The 23,431-nt window shown below is 43.5% G+C and overlaps 1 protein-coding gene across 3 annotated transcripts in view; it reads right to left on the bottom strand.

Annotated features, from left to right (window-relative positions):
- The window catches only part of PDCD11 (programmed cell death 11), a 43,096-nt gene that overhangs the window by 13,045 nt on the left and 6,620 nt on the right, over window positions 1-23,431 (bottom strand). For all 3 annotated transcript variants that reach the window (XM_008578123.1, XM_008578121.1, XM_008578124.1), the window contains 16 exons: window positions 22,284-22,407; window positions 21,591-21,772; window positions 17,135-17,242; window positions 15,420-15,626; window positions 14,643-14,767; window positions 14,405-14,465; window positions 13,611-13,757; window positions 11,713-11,964; window positions 10,485-10,625; window positions 9,745-9,939; window positions 8,696-8,866; window positions 7,568-7,787; window positions 6,619-6,768; window positions 6,062-6,177; window positions 4,148-4,689; window positions 3,199-3,261 (listed from right to left, as the gene is read on the bottom strand). In XM_008578123.1, the coding sequence (XP_008576345.1) occupies window positions 3,199-3,261; window positions 4,148-4,689; window positions 6,062-6,177; window positions 6,619-6,768; window positions 7,568-7,787; window positions 8,696-8,866; window positions 9,745-9,939; window positions 10,485-10,625; window positions 11,713-11,964; window positions 13,611-13,757; window positions 14,405-14,465; window positions 14,643-14,767; window positions 15,420-15,626; window positions 17,135-17,242; window positions 21,591-21,772; window positions 22,284-22,407 (2,804 nt within the window). The remainder of the gene's footprint in view (window positions 1-3,198; window positions 3,262-4,147; window positions 4,690-6,061; window positions 6,178-6,618; window positions 6,769-7,567; window positions 7,788-8,695; window positions 8,867-9,744; window positions 9,940-10,484; window positions 10,626-11,712; window positions 11,965-13,610; window positions 13,758-14,404; window positions 14,466-14,642; window positions 14,768-15,419; window positions 15,627-17,134; window positions 17,243-21,590; window positions 21,773-22,283; window positions 22,408-23,431) is intronic.

Here is a 23,431-nt window from a genome sequence, read left to right as displayed (position 1 = left end):
GGTTCGGATCCCACATACAGACCGGTTCCCGCTCACTGGCTGAGCGAGGCGCGGGAGCAACACCGAGGGTTGCGATCCCGTTGCCGGTCCCCGGTCCGGTACGGGGGCAACACTGAGGGTTGCGATCCGTTGCCGGACACGGAAAAAGACAAAAAAAAAAAAAAGAAAATATTAGGCTACAACTTAATAACAACAAAAAAGAAAAACCAATTAAAAAATTAGCAAAGGACTTGAATAGACATTTCTCCAAAAAAGATATACCAATGGCCAACAAGCATATGAAAAGATGCTCAACATTACTAATCATCAGAAAAATGTAAATTAAAAGCACAATGACATATCACCTCACCACCATTAGGACGGCCACTATATAAAAAACAGAAAATAAGAAGTATTGGCAAGGATGTGGAGGGAGAAACTAGAACCCTTGCTCAGTGCTGGGACTGTAAACTGGTACAGCTGTTATGGAAAAAAGTATGGAAGTTCCTCAAAAATTTAAAAATAGAACAACCACATGATCCAGCAATCCCACATATAAGTATATACTCAAAAGAATTAAAACTGGACCTCAAAGAGATATATGCATACCCAGGTTCAATGCAGCACTATTCACAATAGCCAAGATGTGAAGCAACCTAAACGTCCATCAGTGAATTAATGGATTAAAAAACGTAGTATAGGGCTAGTACGTTAGGCTCAGTTAGTTAAAGTATGGTGCTAGTAACACCAAGGTCCAGAGTTCAATCCCTGTACTGGCCAGCCTCCAAAAATAGAAAAAGTAGTATAAACATTCATTAGAATATTATTCAGCCTTTAAAACAGAAGGAAATCTTGTCATATAACATGAGTGATCCTTGAGGACATTATGCTAAGTGAAATAAGTCAATCACAAAAAGACAAATCCTGTATGATTCTACTTATGAGGTACCTAGAGTAGGCAAATACAGAGAGACTGAAAGTAGAACGATGGTTCTACTGGGGGGGGGGAGAAAACCGGGAGTTGTTCAACTGGTATAGAATTTCAGTCGTGTAAAAGGAAGAAGTTCTAGACATTTGTTCTTCAGCAGAACATGTAGTTAACAACACTGTGATGCACACTTGAAAATTGTTAAGCGGGTAAATTTATGTTATGTATTTTTTAACCACAATAAGAAAAGGAGAGATTAGGACATAGATACATATAAAGTGAAGATCACGTGAAGACAAGGGGAGAAGACAGCCTTCTGCAAGCCAAGGAGAGAGGCCTCAAAAAACAAACCCTGCCGACACCTTGATCTCAGACTTCAGCCTTCAGAACTGAGAAAATAAATTTCTGCTATTTAAGCTAGGCAAAACAAAACAACACACAAACGGGTTATGTGTTATCCTTTTTTCTTTTCCCAAAATGATTTTAAATTGCCTCTCCAAAAAGAGTAACCTCCCAAAAAAGAAGGGCTGGCATAACTGAATTAGCACTAAGAGAAAACTCACTGACTCCCAAGAACTCCAGAGATGTTTTAAGACTCCTTTCAATCACTTTGCTCTCTTTACTACCGGCCCTCCACAAGAGTAACTGTGTAGGAAGAGACCCTCAGCAACTCTGTCCTCAGCCCTAGTACAGATGGCATTCTCATTGTACACAAGATTCCCATACATAAGCGGGAAATAAAAATAAGACTACATTTCCTCAATTAGGTCAAAACCATCAATTAAATGATTTTTATCCTGACTTCAATATATTTATTTTAAAACAAAAGTACTAGAGAAATATCACTATTGCTTATGTTTCTCAAGGGCCTTGTGATTAAATTAAAATAAGGAACAACACAACACAGCTGCATGGAGGGGGTGGAAGATGTCTTGTGATTTGTCTCCATCTGTCTGTCTGTCATTATAACTCTACATCTCCCATCCCGTCAATAAATCCATCCACTTCCTGGTGCGGTCCACTCTGGTTCCTACTATAGGAGGGTAGAACAACAACAGCAGTGTTAAGGAGCGATCCTTAGCATGCTGAGGATCGAGAACCACTTAGGATCATGGTGGGACTTCCCACAGAATTCGCTGACTCACCCCCTGCAGCGTCGTTAACTTAAATTATCTACCCTTAGTCTGAATAAACTACTCGACCTCAACCCTAGATAAGGGTTTACTCAAAACAAGACAACACACCTCAGAGAAATAATACTGCAGACTAAAACAACTAATATGATGAGGTCTCTTCATTCCACAACAGAGACTGGAGGGGGACACAAAGGGCTTACTTCGAAGTTCCATAAGAAGTGTTAGCATCTGGAACTCAATGTTCCAGGAATATCTTCCTATCTCAGACACAAGCCTTCCTACAAATATTACACTTCTGTTGTGATTGCTTCAGGATGTTGACCAGACCTTACCCTCAAAGTTACTTTGGAGGTCTTTCCATAACACCTCTATGTGCATAAGACCTACAACCTGAACAGACCCCAGGGCTGACCCTACAGAGCCTTTCTCACGCTCAAGAGTATCTGGCTTCATTTCCTAATGGTCTATTGATTCCGAGAGGTTGGGCTCTTTTATTGAGGGAGAAGCAGAAAGGCCCTTAGAGCAAAATGCTTAAGATCCTCTAAAAAAATGATCCCAGACAAACTGGGTTCACCACAACATGGAAGTACTAATTCTCCTCCCCCAGAATCTCTCATGAGACACTCCTCTCTGCAGAATCCACCACAGCACAACCTAAAATACCAGCTCGGCTAGCTTCTAGTCACAAAGCAGGAGTTCACACTGAAAGAACAGGCATTCTGAGCTACATGCTGTTTATTTAGGGAATTACCAAGTTCTAGAAAATGAGGTTAAGAGCAAAACTGCTTCTTTTTGTTAGATACTGACAAACAGAACTGCAATCAACCTTTAAATTGATACTTTGTTTGGCAGCTGGCTGGTACAGGAATCCAACCCTGGACCTTGGTGTTATCAGCGCCACCATCTAACCAACTCAGCTAACTGGTCAACTCTAAATTGATGCTTAAACACTGTATACAGCTTCCACGTTAATTTTCATATAATCTCTCTACCTAGCCCTAGGAGGGCCAAAGATCCCTACTAGAGAAATAAGATAACTTGGACAGAGAAAGGCAAAATAAGTCCTAACTGGCAGAATCAAGACTAAACTCAGGAGTCCTGAGTGCAAAGCCTAGTGCTCTTTCCATGAGACCATGCTGCTAGAGTCCCCCTCACCTTGGCCGAACGCTCAGCTCCGGGATGGTTCGAATAAATCTGGGGTGACTTATTGGGAGAAACCTGGAGAAACAAAAATTATTTCTCTTATTCTCTGTAATACAGTTATCTGGAGATTGGGATTTCTCTCCATTCTACCACAAACCAAGCCTACAAAACCAGCCTGTTGCACTGTCACACCACCACCGGTGGGAGCTGTGTCAGGCTGAGGGCAGGAAGTGGTAAGGAGCTGGCTCACGTGGACTTTTAAGATTTTAGGACTGTCATACCAGACTCTGAAAAGAATTTTCCTTACAGACTATATATACCTCAACTCTTTCATTCTACGTATGGGGAAACTGAGGTCTAGACGGGATAGATGACTTACTGAAGATCCCACAGTTAGTTACTAAAATTAATGGGCAAATTTTGGCCAGACATTGAACTCTTTTTGCTCTTCTTGTTATAGAAAGAATTTTTGCTACAATGACAAGTGTTGTAATTACATTTAAAGTGAGTATAATTAAGGTGTGTGGTGGAGAATGGATTATAGCTGCTGATGTATATTGAGCAATAACCACGAGCCAAGTGAATTGCTGGGCACATTAACACACTATGTGTTCTCTCTTGCAGTCTTCACAACGGCCCTAAGACGTACTCACTACCATTAATTTCACTTGACAGATTAGGAAAATAAAATTCAGAGAATTAGTATCAACTAGCACTTGATCACAGTCAATCTGGAATTCAAACTCAGGTCTAACTCTACACCCATGCTCTTAACCATTACACTATATTTCATGTGTGTCTAAAACACCACACAAAAGGATTCTTTGGTGAATGCCTTTTGTTAACCGAAAGAGAATCTGACTTACATGCAACTTTTGGAAACTGCCTACGTTCCCACTCCTCCTCCCACAATTATGACAACCTCTCCACAAAGCCGGCCCATCCCCCAAAGCCTCCATACTTGAATGTCTTCATGTCTCGCCCGCCAATCACTCGGGCAGTGACTGTCTTCCCAACTTTCAGCTTGGTCGTAGGAGAGGTGCCCACTGGAACATCATCTAGAATGTGGGAGGCATGGATACAGCCAATGATGCCATCTTCCAAGGTCACAACCACATGGGTGGGCTTAACGGACTTGATAGTCCCGGTGACTATGTCCCCGATGGACAGGGTGTGCTTCTTTACAGTCCCTACAGCCAGAGCTGGATCCACTTCCTCATCCTCATCAACTGTCTCAGAGTCCTTCCGAGTCTGTCTCATGGTCCTCTTAGCAGCTGGCCCCTCAACAGCCAAAAGAAGACCAGTCATTCCAGGTTCTGTGGTCTTGAGGGTTAGGGAGACACCCTGTCCCACGTGTAACTTCTCCGAGTCAAAGCGAAAGGTGTCATTAAGATGAGAGGTCAGAGAGAAAGCTACCAGGTGGCCGGTCTCTACCAAGGAGGCAACAGCAAAGGACTCTTCCAAGTGCTGCACAATCGCCTGGTGTTCACTGCCTTTCTTCAACTGGAAAAGAGAGAAAATCCACCACCACCATTTTCCTTCCAGAGCATGATCACTCATTCATGACCCCACTGGCCAGCGGGGGCTGTGGAAACCCTCTGGAGTCCAAGGGACCCAAGGCTAGTCTGAGGTGTAATAAACCAGCCCTTGCTCCCTGGACCTAGCTTTCCTCGCAGTACATCAAGGTAGCTTGACTAAACTCATGGTGCCTCAGCAGAATCACCTCAACTCAGCTTCTGTTGTGTTTTGAATTCAGATTCCTAGGCCCTATCCTAGAACAAACGAATCTGAATTTAAAAAGTTATTTAATTGATTCTGACGCACAGTCAGGCAACCTCTCATGGCTCTCCAGCTTAAAGACGTGGTCTTTGACTCTTGGTACTACAGCCCTCCACCCAATTTATTCACTCCTTCAGTCATTCAACAAATAAAGGCATTACTGAGAGCTTACTGTGTGCAAGGCACCTAGCCTTTCTTACCTCAAAACGCAAATTGTGCTCATGCTCTTATATGCCCAAGTTTCACTTAGATGACAAAATGGCATAGGTCCTGCTAGAAAACTAGCAGGGTTAGTATTGCTTCTTATTCTCTCTCTCTCTCTCTCTTAAAGTCTTAAAATTACAAGCAACTAGAGGTTAAGGATTATCTCTATATAATTCTTTGAACTTTACTCTGCAATTAGGTACTTAAATCAGTGCTTCAGACAATACCAAATATATTCATCACCCAGAGAAAAATACTACTAATCTTGAGATTTCCCTCAAACCCATTCTTCTGTCACACAAAAGCATACAGGAGACAAGACAGGAGAGGGTGTGCATGTGCAGCCTAGAAATACAAACTGCCCACAGACATATTTCATTTGGTTCATACGATGTTTTTTTGTTTTTGTTTTTTTCAATTAGTTTCCAACATTTTCAACACTTATTTCAAATAAAAATCCAAATTTAGCCTTCTCTGAAAAATCAAAGACTTAGCAACACTAGCCCCACATATTCCCACCTGGCAACAACTGGAGGGAGCTAAAGAGTCCCTGTTCGGTGCAGCTGGGCAGCGTTCTCCTGCTTGTCAGAGTCCTAGCCCTCCCACTCCCTAACCTGCCTGGCCCACTTCACTCATTTATCTTACCAGTTTGGTAAGAATACTAGTTTGGAAAGATAGGGTGACTATATAATTTATCACCTAAACTGGAGCGAAAGTCACCACTATTAACCACACCAGAATAAGAGGTAAAAACCAGGAATGTGCTGGACAAATCTAGGCATGCGGTCACCTCCCTGAAGGTACCTGAGTTGGAAGCCCTGAGCAGAGTGTGGTGTTGAAGGGTTATGCACTATGAAACTGTGGAAATGAGAGTCATGAGCAGCAAGCTTACCGTTTTAGCTTTTCTATTCACCAAGTTCTGGCGAAGAGAAACATGCACTTCCAACTTCAACATATCAACATGTAAGATTACGACCTTCTTTTTCTGCCCAGCTTCCACCTTCTGCCCTGCAGTACAGAAACAAACACAGCGTGATCATCCTCCTGGAACAGGGTGAATGGAGGACACAACCTCTCCTGGGTGCAGGTGCTATCCCTTAGACCCGAATAAGGAAAGAGGACACATGTCCTGGGTCTACATGGGCCACAGTTAGGGAAACCAAGGGTCTATCTCCCATAGTTCAAGTTCAGGTGGACCTTAATTTATAAACCTAATTTATAAAAATCTAGATTTACCCCATTATAACAACTAAAAGATTCACGCCTAACCCTTCTTTAGTATGCTATCAATTGTCTTGTTTTGCATTCACACAAGATAGGCAAACAACAAAAATTTCTACTGAATCAACTCATCTACCCTATGTATTTGGAAATTCTGTATCCAGGAGAGGGAACAATGGGCAAAGGGTATCCCCCACCAACCACAGTGGGCGAGACAGAAGCACTCACCTGCCCGATGATATCTGCTGGCTCTCAGGACCAGGCCAGGCACTGGGCCCCCACTGAACACCACAGAACCATTTTCCAACACCTCCTGCACTGCCAGGTCAAGGAACATTCCTGGGGTCATCTCAGCCAGCGTCTGGTGCAACACAGAGTCTGCCAGAGACCCAAAGGAAGCAGGAAGTAGTACCACAAAACACTATACCCATTCTTTTCCTCTGCAAGTGTGCTGTGACCACAGAGGACAGTGGCACATTTAAGCCATTGACAAGGTAAAATCACCTTTTGCAAAAATGTCCAGTATCCATGAAAACTCTTGTCACAGGCAGAGACCTGAGTCCTTTGCTAATCTACCTGACCATAATTCATGAAAATAGCCAGCAAAACCAGGAACACAGGTTTTCCTTTGGTTTCTGAATTTTCCTTCTCCCCGTCAAACCTGATGCTCCCAAATCACATTAGGGTTCCAACAATCTTACACAATGGTTCACACTCTAATAGGGTCGGAATAATAACCCTTCAGGAAATCTAGCAGTCCCTGTTCCATCTACCATACAGTATATAGCTGCTGAACAAAGGACTGAAAACTGAAGAGGTGAATAAATTCACAACAAATCCAAGCATGAGGCCCTAAAAACAAGGAAAATTTTGATTCTGGACTCCCAGGGGGAACTAGGGTGACTTCCAGGATACTTGTAATGACCTTTACCTTAATCTGGGTAGTAAACAGAGGTGTTCATTTTATAAACATTGACTGAGCTATATACTTAATGATTTGTATGCTTTATGTAGGTCTTACTCCCATTAAAAAACAAACTTTACCAAATTTTTTTTTTACATTCTGAGAAGTCCAACAACTCATCCTAGCAACAGGTATAACTTACAAGGCACTCACCACTCCCCCCAGTCATTCTCTGCCCTCCTGCCCCTCCTAATAGGGCCCCAGGCACCCCACCTCGGTTGCTCATGAGGCTGCGCACACCCTGCAGCTCCTCCAGGCACTGGCTCAGGAGGAGGAGGCTGGTGGTGGCCAAGTCCCCCAGAGCACAGTCCGAAAGCCGCAGTGACAGCAGCATCCGCTGCTTCTCCTCATCCACACTGGTCACCTTCGCAACCACTGTCTGCCCCTCAATGAAGTGGTCACTTGTGGAGGTCACGAATTTGTCACTCATGATCTGAAGAAAACAGTGAGCAGAAAATGGGGAAAGAAAAGGAAGTCTTCATTAAGATAATTTGTCAAATAGGAGTGTGTGGATGGAGGGGCAACAGGACCCAGGAAGCTCCACCAGCCTTCTCTGAGCACAGCTCTACTCCACTTCCAAAAAAATACACAGAGGCCCTGGCTGCCCAATCCAGCCTTGTGAGAGGGCACCCAGCCAAGAAGGGACATTACTGGCAAGCCAAAGGGACACCAGGGCTGTCCTTAACACACAATGGCAACCCTCTGTCCTTCACTAAGCATGTATCTGGGGCTCTCCCCTTTGATCTCATTTAAAAATTTTTCTGGCAGGGGATGCAAATGAGATTTTCCCAGGCAAAACATCAGCCAGCCAGCCCTATTTCTGAATGATCTGTGGAAGGAATTAGCTATACACTGTTTGCTCAGCATCATCTTATACTGACTTTGGCAAGTCTCCTCCCTTCTCTAGGCCTCAGTTTATTCAGCAGGCTGATGAGGGGGCTCAACCATGGGATTGCTAGGATGTTTTCCGGTCTGGAAAGTTTATGATTCAATGACATGGAGGGGAGAATAATAGTTTCAAGGACCAAAAAAACAAAAACAAAAATAACCCAGAAGGCTGCAAAACTTGTACTCGGCTGCTCAGGAAAACCAATTTCCATGTCTAAACATGCTGAGTATAAAAACAAGTTCAGTCATCACACTGGAGCCTAAAGTCTTCAGGGCCACCACCCACCTACCCAATGCCACAGTGTGAAGCAGAAAAGATGCCCCTTTCTCCAGGATCTCACGCAGCTTGGCACAAGGAGCATGGCCTGGCTTGCGGCTCCTTCCAACCCACCCTCAGATACCACCACCCTGCTGTCTCTCCTCAGAGGCCCTTGTACATGGAGCAGAACTTACAGCTTTGGGGGCCAGTCCACTAAGACCCGAGGGGAACTGGATGAACACACCATAGTCCTTGATGCTCTTCACGAAACCAATGAGTATCATTCCAGGATGGATTTCTGAGAAGTTCTTGGGATCTTGGCCACCTTCTACTGTGGAGACTAAAGCTGGCTTCCTGCAAAGAAGCTAGTAGCACTTCATCAAGGAATGCTCCAGGAAGGGCAGATGAAATGTCCGTCTCTCCTATCTCCACAGAGAAAGACAGAACTGCACGCTGACCCTCCAACCTCTAAGTGTGCAGACCAGCAGTGTCGGTGTCACCAGGAACTTGTGAGAGGCAGGTTCTGAAGTACCACCCCAGACTACTGCATTAGACACTCTGGGGTGGGGCCCAGCCATCTGTTTTAGCAAGTGTTCCTGGTGATTCTGATCCACACTAATTCACCTCCACACTACTGGAGGGAACTGAAAAGGGGAGGCTCATCCCGTGATTTGGCAGCTGGAAGAGCCATTGCACAATCCTTCACTGTCCCCATCCTCACGCTAATGAAACCTATTTTACCTCCTCAGCCCATTTTCATTCTAAGGAAATTTTATCTCACAATCTGTGAAGAGACAGCGTCCTCCTTCAAAGCACCTACCCAAAGACGAAAGGGAGTATTTCTGAGCCCCATGCCGAGAACGGGTAGGGAGGAAAAGGGGAAAGTGAGGAAAGGAGGACAGAAGCCCCCTTATTAATTGTAACCCAAGGGGCAATCACCGACTGCCCCAGGAAGGCTGGACATGCTACTGGGGACATCCCAAAGGACCCTGCATGCCACACTCCCTCCTCCCTGACCATCTGGACTCCCACTCTCCCCTGCAAACTTCCTGGCTATTCCACCCTGACCACCAGCATCTGCTAGCAGCACTGGTTTGATCTTCTGGAAGTATTTCTCCGTTCTTATGGCTGATTTTTTTTTTCCCCCATGAGGTTTCTAAGAGCAGAGCTTAACCCAGAATTTCCCATGAGGGCCCATGGCTCCCCCACCTTCCGCTGCTCCACATATACTAGGCAAGGATACAATATGTCCTTCACTCTGGCTCAGACAGAGGACTCGGTGGAGGGTGTCACCTGCTTGGAGCCAGTGATGTAACAGTGGGCCATTGGCAACGTGGTCCGATAGATGAGGCGTGGGGAGGAAAGCAGGGATATTGTAGGGCAGGATGGCCACCTCCAGCCCATCTTTGGTCTTCTCTAAAATCTTCACATCCACCAACTACCCAAGAAAGAGAAAAACAAAAAATAGCACTTGGCTTGAGTAGACAGCAACCTAGTTTGAATCAGGATGAGCTCAGACTGTCAAATTCCAGCACCAGGGATCACTAAGAGGCCAAGAGCAGAGAAGCAGCTTTCTTCCAGACCCCACTCCACCCCCAACAACCCAGCATGCATACCCGTGTACACACACACCAGAACTCGTTTGTGGGCTCATAGCTCTCATCTCCCAAGTCCCTTCACTGGGGCCCGGAGAAAAGGCAGATGCAGGCTGGCCCTAGAGACCAGAGAAGAAAGGGCAGCAGCGCCTTGCTGAAAAGCCACCCCATGACAGAATTTGCCTTTCACAGACAGCTTCCATTTCCTCTGGCACACAGACAAGAACAGGTATGAGGTCCTCTCTCAAGAATCCCTCAAGCCCCAGAATCTTACCTAGCAACCTCTATCTTACCCCCCCCCCCAAAGGGTTGCAGTACCCCAGGTGTCAGTGGTATCCTGCTTTCAGCCACTGGAAAATAAAATACTTCTCTGGAGAAGTCCAGGTACCTGTCCAACATTAACACCTCCTCTTTTCTTCTGACTGTGTCCGGCATGCTCTTTCTTTGATTCTGGATGATTCAACAGCTTGAAGGATAAGAGCATCCTCTCCTTGGACGGCTCAGAGTTCAGCACTACAACCTTCACCACCTGGTGAGAAAGCACATGTGCTTGACTAACTCCTCCCAGCAGGCCTTGCAGGGCCTGCAGTGTGGTGTCCTCCAGTAGTACTGCAGAGGCCTTGGGAGATCCACCAAAACCTTGGATCAGATCAGAATACAGTGAAAAGAAGAAATGTACTGACAGCTACCAACAGCTAGCCAGAATGCCCACAAGTCAGCATTTTTGGTAAAAGGAAGACATGGATAATTTTGGGGTTATAATCCCAAGTTTTTTTTTTTTTCCTTTTTGTCTTTTTTTGTGTCCAGCAACGGATCGCAACCCTCAGTGTCGCGCCCATACCGGACCGGGACCGGCAACGGGATCGCAACCCTCGGTGCTGCGCCCGCCCCTTGCTCAGCCAGTGAGCGGGAACCGGTCTGTATGTGGGATTCGAACCCTCAGCGGGAGCGCTGCCGCGCTCCCAAGCGGCGCACTGTAGCAGTGCGCCACCGGGCCGGCCCCATAATCCCAAGTTTTAAAAAAGCATTTTTCCTAGACAGACCCAGACACACTTGTTTTATAGCACTGTCCCTTTGTGATGACTGGTCTCAGCACAACTTCTTTTTTTTTTTTCCTTTTTGTCTTTTTTTGTGTCCAGCAACGGATCGCAACCCTCAGTGTCGCGCCCGTACCGGACCGGGACCGGCAACGGGATCGCAACCCTCGGTGTTGCTCCCGCACCTCACTCAGCCAGTGAGCGGCTGGGCTGTATGTGGGATCCGAACCCTCGGCGCGAGTGCCGCTGCGCTCCCAAGCGGCGCACTGTAGCAGTGCACCACCGGGCCGGCCCTCAGCACAACTTCTGATGGGAGGGAGACCAGTGTATTACAGGTAAAGACTAATGTGGTCCAGGTTGTGAGCTTGAGATCTGTTAAGTGTGCCAGCTTCTGCTGAACCCCTGTGAGGGCTTCTCTGTATACTGTTACCCATCTCCTCCACTTGGCTGGCTCAGGCCCACTGCCCTACATGCTACGTTTCTCAGTCTCTTAAAAGGCAGCCTTCCTACTCGCTACTCCTTCAAATCTATGTTCATGAAGTCACCAAGGGTAGGGGATCTATGCAAGGGAAGGGTTACCTGGCCAATATAAAAGACCCTCTCTGGGTCAGGGATATACTGGGCACTGAGCTCATGCTTGGGCACCAGTCCCTGCACATCATTGTAGAACTTCACAATGCAGCCATAATCCTTGACCCTGATGATGAAGCCATGTGTCTGCAGACCAGACTTGCCATCGGCATAGCAGGTGATGGCAGGTAATTTGGACTCAACCAGGGTTTTCTTCAAGGTCATCATCAGCTTCTTGGCTTCAGGATCGCAAAGCAAAACCTAGGGGAAGGATACTGGCCGTCATTAAGTTACCTATTATCAAAAGAGCCACTGAACTGGTCTCTGCTCCCCTACCCTCAAACTCAAAGGCCATGTGTCATTCCCAAGAACCTACAACCTCTTTGCTTTTGGTTATCTCAGCTGCAGATCCTCTCTGCTTCCTGCTGGATGACAATTTAGAGAGTATTAATTTCTATTCCAAATGTACGTCCTCCCATAAGTTGCTACAAACTACCCGCTCCTGGCCGTGAAGCAACACCCAATATCCTCCAGCACCTCCAGTTTTGTATTACAGTAACTTCTACAACACCTTGGCTCCTTCCTAGTAGGCATCGCAATTAGTCTAACAGAATGAATGACTGAATCAATTTACCATCTCAGTACTACTATTTATCAGCTATAAACTGATATCCAACCATCTCTCACCCCTCAGAAGGTCATCCCTTTGAGGGCAAAGAAATTCCTGTTTCTAACCCTCTGCCCCACTACTATAAAATTTTGCACCACTGGGCAATCAATAACTTTGTTGAGTCAATAATGATAAAACAAAACGAACATAAGAAACCCCAATATTTTGAGTGTCTGCACACCAGGCCATGTGTTAAGCACTCTGTATTATCACATTTAATCTTCACAACCCTGTGAAGCTTCTCTTGGGTATAAGCCTTTTTTCTGAAAAACCCACATTTTGGCAGCTTTGCCTGGGCTATTTATGTGCCTGGAACACACCCCTTTTTCCTCCCCAACCTTCCAAATCCTACCCATCTTTTCTAATTCAAGCCTTACCTCTGCCAGAAATCTAGAAGGCATTATTGTCATATAGAGTTGCATCTGAAAACTGGTTCTGCCGTTTATTAGCTATATGACTTTAGGCAAGATACTTGGCTTTCCTAAGCTTTAATTTCCCACTTGCAAAATGAGGATAATAAAACAGTTAATACTTGAACAAAGGTTTGTAGTTCAAACCCTTCAGCATGGGTTTGAACTACACAGGTCCACTTGTACAGTTTTTTTTTTTCAACAAATAAGTTGGAAAATTTTTGGTTAGGTATGTCATGACATAACAGTAGGCTACTAGTAGACTACTAGTAGTTAAGTAGTCGAGCCTTAACTACTTAAGTAGTTAACCAACTCCGTAGTAGTTAAGTTTTTGGGGAGTCAAAAGTTATACATAGATTTTCGACTGTACAGGTAGGGGATGGGTGGTTGGTACCCCTAACCCCCATGTTGTTCAAGAGTCAACTGTACTCACTATATAGGATTAAATGAAAGAATGTGTGTCATGTGCCTAGCACAGAATACATGTTACATGATAGTCGCTACTGATAACAATGATTCTGGCTGCTCCAAGCCCACCCTCACCTCCCCCTTCTGAGACCTGACCACAGCATATAGCCTATACCAAACCACGCAGCAAAGGTCACGCACTAGCTCACTCTCTCCTCATGTACAGACATTTTACCTCCCAATTATACTGTACAATTCTCAGGACAGGAACTCATTTTGCTCTTTCCAATGCCAGGCATAGCACTGGACACTGCAGATGTGACATGTTCACTTTGTGGAAAAAGGCAGAAACTGCAGTTGAGAACTGCTCTCTTCCCATCTAGCCAAAAATCTCAACAGACACCCTTTGGAAGGCTCACCCGGCACTTAACCTCATCCCCAATGTGGTACTTCTTCTCCGGATTCTTCATCAGGATGTCAGCCAGGTGCATGGGAGGTACTAGGCCCCTCATTTGCTCGCCCACCTTCACCAGCATTCCATATGGCTTTATGGTCAGCACTGTGCCCTGGCAAGTCCAAAGAAAAGATGCCATGATGCCCATCTCTTACAACACAGCATGTCACGCCTCTTTCAAAGCCACCTTTCTGGGCTAACTATGCCTGTCACTCCACATCTCATGTGGGTAAAGCACACACCTCACACTGATCTGGATTTAGTCAGGTTTATTTAGGGGAACCTTCACATCTTTTTGTGTAAGAATGTACTTTCTGTCTGCCTTATGAGTACATTCCCTAAAGTAGGGGACTGTTTCCTAATGAATGAACTTTACGTATATGGGGGAGCTGCTCAATCAGAGCCAAACAATTGGAGAGGAAAGGCAACTGGAACTAGCTTCTCACTAACATTCCAATTAATGAGCAGCTCAATTATCACAGAACTAACTTCTGATCTGGTCTAATAACCACTACCAAATCTCAAATCCCAGGATTTATTATTTAGTGCTTCTGCATAGTACAGTGGTGCTAGTAAGACCTTACCTTGAAATTAATTACAAGTCACCCAAGGGAAAAGAAAGAAATCCCAGTTAGCAGGCAGAGGCAAGAAACATGACTTTAAATGTGTTAACATGAGGACTAATGAGCTGATAGTTAACCTGTGAACTAAAGAATGTCTGAAGGTGGGGAGTATCTAATTATATGCTTGATATCTTACCTTTACCACTGCCCCAGGTTTGATGTCATGATATCTTAGGTACTGAGCTTCAATAATAGACCTAGGACAAAAGGAAAATACAGGATGAGATAAACTGGGGCAGAGGTTGCCTAAAATTCAGGGCTACCACAATCACTCTGGCAAGAAAGGAAACCCCCATCAAGGCCTGGAGAAACTGAATGTGCATATGTACAAGAGCACACCTCTACACCCCAACATGTGTCAATGACAGACTTACGTCCGCAGAGAGAGCAAAGCCAGTCCATCCATTTGGCTGTAGTCAATAATTCTACACTTGTGGGTATTCCCTGGCTTGAAGGACTCAGGATTGAAGATGTTCTTAGAGTCAGAGAGATGGCTGAGCTGCAAAATATCAAGTTATTGAGGACAAGCCAGAGAAAACAGATCTGAGCCAATCAGACTTTACGTCACAGAGATGACTCAACACATTTATCACCTACCATAACAACAGTACTTTGATGGCCTGGTAAACTAATTCTTCTCACTAAAAAACTGTTCCTTACCATCAAGAAATCTCAATAAGGTCAGATAACAGTCTAGATCATTGGTCAATAAACTACAGCTCAGGAGCCACTGCCTATTTTTGAAAATTAAAGTTTTATTTGAGCACAGCCATGCCTATTCATTTACATACTGTCTATGGCTACTCTCATGCTGTAACAATGAAGCTGAGTAGTTAGGACAGAGACCATATGGCTCACAAGCCTAAAATATTTACTATCTGGCCCTTTACAAAAAGCCTTGCTGGGCCCTGGTCCAGACCCAAATTCATTCTTGTGCCCACCACTAAGCAAGTGTCAAACACGGCAAGTTGGTTCTAAGGCATCCCAACACAAAAACAGACATTGTTCTAATCCCTACGAACAGTCTGTCACACTTTGGGATATCAAAAAATAAACTAATATCAAGGGATTACGGAAGCAGAAAAGGACCAAAGTATCCCAAAAGTCCTTTTGGTGATATGGTCCCTGACCAAACAAAGACGCCTCCTTACCCGGGCATAGGCCAGAGCCCCATCCTTCAGCCTGAAGGTGGCCCCGGCCTTATTGAAAAAGCCTTGGACAGGAATGTCATCCAGCACAGCTCCAACATGCTGGCAAGAGAGCCGACTGAGCGGGCGCCCAGGTTGCAGAAAGATGGGGCGCAGGCTCAAGCGCACAACTTTGGTCCGAGGATGGACACAGAGGATGCAGGCCCTTACCTAGACAAAAGAAACAGCAGGATAAGCAGGAGGAGACAAACAGGAGACAACCTAGAGCAGACTTTCTGAGGGTCAAGACTCTCCATGTGCTAACCAGGTATGTAAGTACTAAAATCATTAGCACATAAGTACTAAAGTCGGCTGTGTAATCAAGTAGCATGTGAAAAAGTCAAACAAAATGTCCCTAAGGGACTATGTCTGACTAAATCAAACACTTACTCAAGGCCAAGAAAAACATATACCAGGAGTCCCCAAAACACCAAGAGGCTAAAGCACATACAACAGAAACCATGTACTAATGTCACTACAGCAAAGGATCATCTGCAATATGTAAAAAAAACTCTGATCTGATCCCAAGGTTAAAACATGTAAAATGTCTCGACTTTGTACACAAATATAACTACAGGGAGAAAAAAATTACTAGAAAAATGTTCATCAAAAGGTTAACATTATGGGCCGGCCCGGTGGCGCACTGCTACAGTGCGCCACTTGGGAAGCGCGGCGGCGCTCCCGCCGAAGGTTCGGATCCCACATACAGACTGGTTCCCGCTCCCTGGCTGAGCGAGGTGCGGGGAGCAACACCGAGGGTTGCGATCCCGTTGCTGGTCCCAGGCCGGTACGGGCACGACACTGAGGGTTGCGATCCATTGCCGGTCATGAAGAAAAGACAAAAAGGAAAAAAAAAAGGTTAACATTATCACTAGATGATGGAAAAACCTACTTTTAACTTAAAATAAACTTCTCTATAGTATTCATAAGCATATATTACTGTTCAAAATAATTTTTTTTAAATTCAGAATAACATATATTGTGATTTTCTTCCCAAATACCCGTTTGTTGTAGAAATTTTGAATATTTAGACAAGAGTAGAAAAATCTTCTGGAGTTAATCACTATTAACACCTGATTACATAATCTTCCAGTATATATATATATATTTTAAACCGGTAAGGGGATCACAACCCTAGGCACGGTGTGGTCTGCACCACGCTCAGCCAGCGAGCGCACCAGCCATCCCTATATAGGATCTGAACCCGCAGCCTCGGCGCTATCAGCGCCGCACTCTCCAAGGGAGCCATGGGGCCGGCCCATAATCTTCCGGTATCTTAACCAGGTGTACTTTTTATTTTTTTTCAAAACTGGATTTACACTACTCCTAGAATTTTTTAAGCCACATATTTCTATTTAAAGGTATCTTATTGTCCTATGTTAAGCACTCTCCTAAAACACTTTAAATTATAAAAGCAAAAGATTTACTATCAAAAAAAAAAATCACACATACAGAAAATGATGTAGTAAAAACTCAAAGTTTCAACCTTCTCCACCTGCTCCTTCTCTAATCTCAGTCCAACCACTAGCAGTTTCTTGTGTTCCTTCCAAAGTGCATTTTATTGTTCCCCTTATCTCCTCTCTGCACACCTGTACACATGCAGTTCTAGGGTCTGCCCTATAGCTAGCTGTATTGGGATACAAATGGAATCAAGAAAAGATAGGTGCAACATTTCTTACTGCTTGGTTTGAGAAATATGTTCCAGCCTTCTTAGGATCCTGGTGCATAAAGTCAACCAGGCCTTTGAAGAATGTAAGGAAGTTTAGCATAAGGCCAAATGGAGTCACCTAGAAATAAACAGAACAAGTTATGAAAAACATTTCTCAGAAAGAACCAGAAATTTGAGAGACACTGTTCATAGTTAACACTCAATGCCACATTACCGATAACTGTGTACCTCTCCTCCCCCAGTTAACCATTATCCATCTCTCTTCCTATAAAATCAAGTGGCAGGACAACTCCAAGCCTAAATAAGCCTAAATAAGGAAAACTTACTAAACCTTATTTAGTAAGCTCACCTCCCTTCCAGCCTAAGAGAGGACATCAATCCTCCCACCCTCTGGGATTTTTCAGCAGGAGGGAAGGAGCTTTGCACAAGTATCCTTGGAGAAATGGAACTTGGACAAATTCCTGCTAACTTGGATATCTGCACAAACTAAGAAGGTAAAGCTCAAATGCTTACAAAAGGGAGATACTGACCATGAGCAGACTCACCCGACAGAGCTCCCCAAAAGCTAAGGTGAATTACCTCCAAAGAGAGCAGTGAGAAAGGTGACTGAAATCAGGGAACTAACTCTGATCCCCAGCTCCCCTCCTCTTCCTGCAGGATCCACCCCTCTCCTACCTCCACAGAAAATGGGAAACATATTCTCCGGGAAAACTGTACCAGAATCAAAACACAGGAAGAATGCCAATCCTAAAAATGGGGACTAAGAAAAATCATAAACACCATACAGATATGGAGACATCCAACCCTTTTTACCCATCTTGCTCTCAGGAAGCCAGGCTTAGACCCTTCTGGGTGGAGACTGCTAGATCCTTCCTAGAGAAATCTAACATGCCAGAGAAGACCATAACAATGACATTTGGAGGCTGCCCAAAGAAAATCTGCTAGCTCCTATTCCTGACAGTGAAGTCAGCCAGTCAACAAGTCCCACCCAGGCTCACAGACCTCCTATCAGTTTTTTAGCACCTCATTCATAATATAGCAGTCTAAACAAAAATTTAATAGAGTATTAGAAGTTAAAGTTGAGAAACTATCCCAGAAGGCAGGACACAGACAAATACATGTGTATAACAAAATGAAGAGGAAATTATGTATTTTTAGAAAATACAAGATCTGATAAGGGGCTAGTATCCAGAATATATAAAGAATTCTCAAAGCTCAACAATAAAAAGACAAATAACCTAATTTTAAGATGGGCAAAGGACTTTTGAATAGACATCTCTCCAAAGAAGATATACAAATGGCCACATAAACACACAAAAAGATGCTCAGCATCACAAATCATCAGGGGAATGCAAATCAAAATCACAGTGAGATACCACTTCGCACCCATTAATTGAATGGTTATGGTAAAAAGATAATAAGTGTTAGTAAGAATGCAGAGAAATTAGAACCCTTATACATTGCTGCTGGGAATATTAAATGGTGCAGCCACTTTGGCTGTCCCCCCAAAAATTAGACATAATTATCATATGATCCAGCAATTCCATTCCTAGGTATATACTTAAGAGAAATGAAAACATGTTCACACAGAAACTTGTATGTGAATTTCATAGTAGCATTATCCATAACAGCCAAAAGTGGAAACAACCCAAGTATCCATCAATTGATGAATGGACAAAGAAAATATGCTATATCCATACAATGAAATATTATTCGGTCATAAAAAAGGAATGAAGTACTGATACATGCTCCAACATGGATGAACCCTGAAAACATACTAAGTGAAAGAAATGAGACACAAAAGGCCGCACGTTGTTTGATTCCATTTATATGAAATGTCCAGAACGGGCAAATTTAGAGACAAAAAGTAGATTATTGGTTACCAAGGGCTCAAGGGAGGGAGGAATGGAGAGTAACCACTAACAGGTACAGGGTTTCTTACTGGGGTGATAAAATGTTCTGGAATTAAATAGTAATGATGGCTGCACAACTTTGTGAATATACTTAAAAAAAAAAAAACACTGAACAGTACACTTTAAAAGGGTGATCCTTATGATATGTGAATTATAATTCAATTTTAAAATTAAAAAAAATCATAATACGGGAGAACTTCCCAGAACTGAAGGATCTACTTTTCTATATTGTAGGAGTTCAGCACAAATAAAGGAAGAAAGAAAACCCATACCAAAGCACATCCTAATGACATTTTAGAATAAAAAAGAAAGAGAAAACATAACATACAAAGGAAGAAAAATCAAAATAGCATCAGAATTTTCAACAGCAACAGAAGCCAGATGTCAATGGGAATAACAGCTTCAAAATTCAGAGGTTTTTTTGACCTAAAATTCTTACACCCACTTTAACTACCAATCACATGTGAGAGTAGAACAGATATTTTCAGACATGGCAGGTTTGCAGAAAAGAGTTAATATAGCAGGCCTGAGGTTGGGATCCTTAGAAAAGCCTGCTTGCAAGGTTGCCCCTTGGCTGGCGTCGGGAAACAGGTTTTGGGAGAATTCTCACCACTCCCAGAACTGATAAGAATGACTCACTGTACCTAAATTGTTTAAATAATATGGTTCATTCTAAATACCCACATTCCTTACGAAAGTCTGGAATTTTGGTATATGCCAGGCAGTAGGTGCCCACTTGACCAACCCCAATAAAAACCCTTGGGCACTGAGCTTCTGGTGAGCTTCCCTGTAGACAATCTTTCACATTTGGTGTCATAACTTCTGGGAGGAATCAAGCACATCCTGTGTGACTCCACTGGGAGAGAACTCTTGGAAGCTTGTACCTGGTTTCTTCTGGACCTCACCCCTTGTGCCTTTTTCCTTTGCTGATTTTGCTTTGTAGCCTTTCACTGTAATATATTGTAACTGTGAGTACAACTATATTCTGAATCCTATGAGACTTCCTGGCATCATTAAACCTGGGAGTGGTCTTGGGGATCCCCAACACACTGGGTCAAGAAATTAACCTCCCATGTACCTTTCTGAGAATGCTTCTGGATAATGTGTCACACTAAAATGAGAGAGTAAAACAAAAAAGAGGAATGCATGGGATCAAAGAAGGCCTCAACAGAGACAGGGGAGAGAGGGGAAAGGAAGTCCTACCTAGGATATCAGCTATGCAGGAGTGCTACAGAGCAACCAGTTCAGATGGGAACAGGCTGACAGCAAAAGGGGCTCCAGGTAGGGGGAAAATAGTAACTAAGAGATTATTTAGAGGATTTAAAAGCATGGAAAACTGTAGTGAGAGGAAAATAAGTAGAGGGTATAAGAAGAAACAGTGACAGGCAGGAAAAGAATTTAGTAAATGACAAAAAAAAAAAAACCTGATTATCAACTCAAGGAAAAAAAGCTGTTCAAGAAACAGCCATTAATACATTACCTTATCTCACCAGTAAACGATATTTACATAGTCATAATATTTTAAACAGTGAATGCTGATTTCATCAAAAATTTAATATACCTATATTGATGGGATAGGGGAGAAGAAGGGAGGAAAAAAGAGCCAAATCTTCATCTACCTTAAGAAGTTAAAATCCAATGCCTAAAATTGATAAACCAAGAAATACAAGCAGAATCTTATTACTTATTACATAGAAATATGGAGGGAAATTTCAAAAGATAAGCTAAAATATTTAAAGATGGCAGTTAAAAAGGATGAGACAGTTCTTCATTATAAGCATTTTAATGCTCTTTGACCTTTTAGATCAAGTTTCCTAGCAGTCACATTTTAAAAACTACAAAGAAAGAGATGAAACTTACTTTAATAATATTTTCCTTAATCTAATATATCCAAAATATAATTTCAACATGTGGCACCAGCCACATTTCAAGTGCTCAATGGCCACATGTAACTAGTGGCTACCCTACTGGGCAGCACAGTTGTAGATTGTTTACATGTATGTAAGAATGCTGGTCAAAACTCAACTGTATCCTTATGGCCTTTAGGGCTGTGGCTTCAATAGTTACAATCTTTTCCTTGCACAAGTTGCTTAGCAACTGAGACCGGGAAAGGAACAGAATGTTATGCTTGTGTAAGATAAGGAGAGTGAAGCCAGCAGCCCCAAAGATAAGCAACAACTTGCTGCAAGGTGCCTGGGAATCTTTCACTTTTGCAGCCTTTCTCTCTGTCATAGCTCCACTTTTGTCTCTAAGTCCCCTATAAGCTTCAACTCCCTCCCTTCACCCCACCCCCACCCCAACCCCAGGGGTGGAGAGAAAGCAGCTGCACAGCACCCAATCAATACTGCCCCCAATCCATTCCCTGTAAGTCACCCCTCAATAATAATAATAAACTCCTTGTAAACTGTATGGACTTGCCTGCTTCGTCCTTCAGTCTTAAGATACCTTCTAAGTTTGGTGGGCATTATACTTTTAGCTCATATTTGGACACATGTAATACTTGAGTAAAACTGTTTTTGTTTTAGAAAATAGTAGTAACAATGAACAGCTTACCTTCTGTACCTGGGCTTTGACCACCAGTCCTGGTAGCAAGTTATTAAGTGTCCAGTTTTGGTCCTCAGTAGCAATGGCTGCAGAAACCTCTGAATGACCTATAGACAGACTGACAACTCCTCCATTGCCCTTCACCTCTTCAATGATGCAGTTCAGGTATTGACCCACCTTCAGTTTGGCACCTGTAAGCCCAGCCCCAGTCCCCAAAAGGAAGAATACCTCTATGAGAAGGACCTTTAACTTGGGCCCAAGCAATACCCAAAAAGATTCATGACCTACCTGCCCAGTTAATATTTAATACTTGCCATATTCCCAATCTCTAAGGATCAACTATAAGAAGGGCATGAAATTACTTTAATTGATCTGGAATTCAACTACCCCACAAAACTATGAGAATTTTAACAACCCCAGAGAGCACTGGTTCAGAGGCCCTGGGGGCTCAAATTTCGGTGGAATATTCTAGATGAGAACAACTGAAACTGTCCATTAGTTTTTAATGAGGCCCTGCTACTCTGTGCCCCTTCCCACATCTTCCCTTTACTATCAGCTAGAAAATTAACTGCTGATTCTACCAAAGCCAAACAGCCTTCAGGAACACCATTCTGTCATGTTACTCACCCTAAGTGGCATTTAAGTATAATCTACATATGCACCACCTCACTACCATGTAGTGGTTCCTCTTCTTGCCCTCACCTTTGTTCTTCTGTCGGATGTACTCCTGGGCTTTCAGCAGTGGCAGAAAAGCTCTGGTACCACCAACACCAATGTCTACTAGGTAGCCATGGTCTTCCAGGCTAGACACAGTGCCTGTGAGCAGCTAGGGGAGGAGAAAGTTATTTCCAAAAGTTCCAAGTCAAAGGTAACAGAACTCACAACAAAAATCCACTGCCAATCTTCAATGCTCCCACCATTAATCTCAACACACTATTCCATAATCCCACCCCCCTCAACTTTTAACTTTAAACCACAATCCCTCTAGAGGACAGAAGAGAGGAAGATGTCAACTTTAATTCTCTAAGAGCTTAAAGGGTCTTATGGTTTCCAGACCGAGGAGTGTTATATACAGTTAAATAACGGAACGACAGAGAGGAATCTCCCACCTGAAGATTTTTCAAAATATAGGAGAAAAACTTTCATATTATGCCAAAACAGATTAAATGCATGGCCCTGCAAGGTCACTCCCACAACCATGACTAATGAGAGAATCCAGAACTACTATTCTATAATATTATGTCTTTTCTAAGCACCTCCAACACATCAATCTTGCCAACCTCCTTTACATTTCATAGGAAGCAGTGTGGTGTTCAAATCTGGTTCTGACACTTACTAGCTATTTGGCCTTTTGTAAGTCACTTAAACCTTTCTGAGTCTGTTTCCTCAAATATACAAGAGGGATAATATCTACCTGCCTCAAAGGGTTGCTATGAGAATTTCATCAGATAAAGTGCCTAGAAGAACACCTTTCATACAACAAGTTCTCAACATTTGTCAATTTCCTGCAACTTGGCTTACTTTTATTCACTTTTTACCCAATCAAATCCTACCAAACTTTCCAGGCCTTTCCCATATCCCACTGCTTCTAAATAAATATTGCAAGATCATATTGATCTCCTTCCTCTTAATTACAAGAGGACTTATATGAGTATGGCTTACTCTTTTGTACCTACTGATTTGGAGGCTTTGAGCCAGAATTAATTTCTCCTGAATCTCCATAAAAATGGACACAAAAGGGCCGGCCCGTGGCTCACTCGGGAGAGTGTGGTGCTGATAACACCAAGGCCCCGGGTTCGGATCCCATGTAGGGATGGCCGGTTCGCTCACTGGCTGAGCGTGGTGCTGAC

The sequence above is a fragment of the Galeopterus variegatus genome, unplaced genomic scaffold (assembly GCF_000696425.1).
Source record: "Galeopterus variegatus unplaced genomic scaffold, G_variegatus-3.0.2 Scaffold1634, whole genome shotgun sequence".
In the NCBI taxonomy this organism is placed as follows: Eukaryota; Metazoa; Chordata; class Mammalia; order Dermoptera; family Cynocephalidae; genus Galeopterus; species Galeopterus variegatus.
Note: the sequence above shows the minus strand (reverse complement) of the source record. Positions and strands in the feature narration are given on the sequence as shown.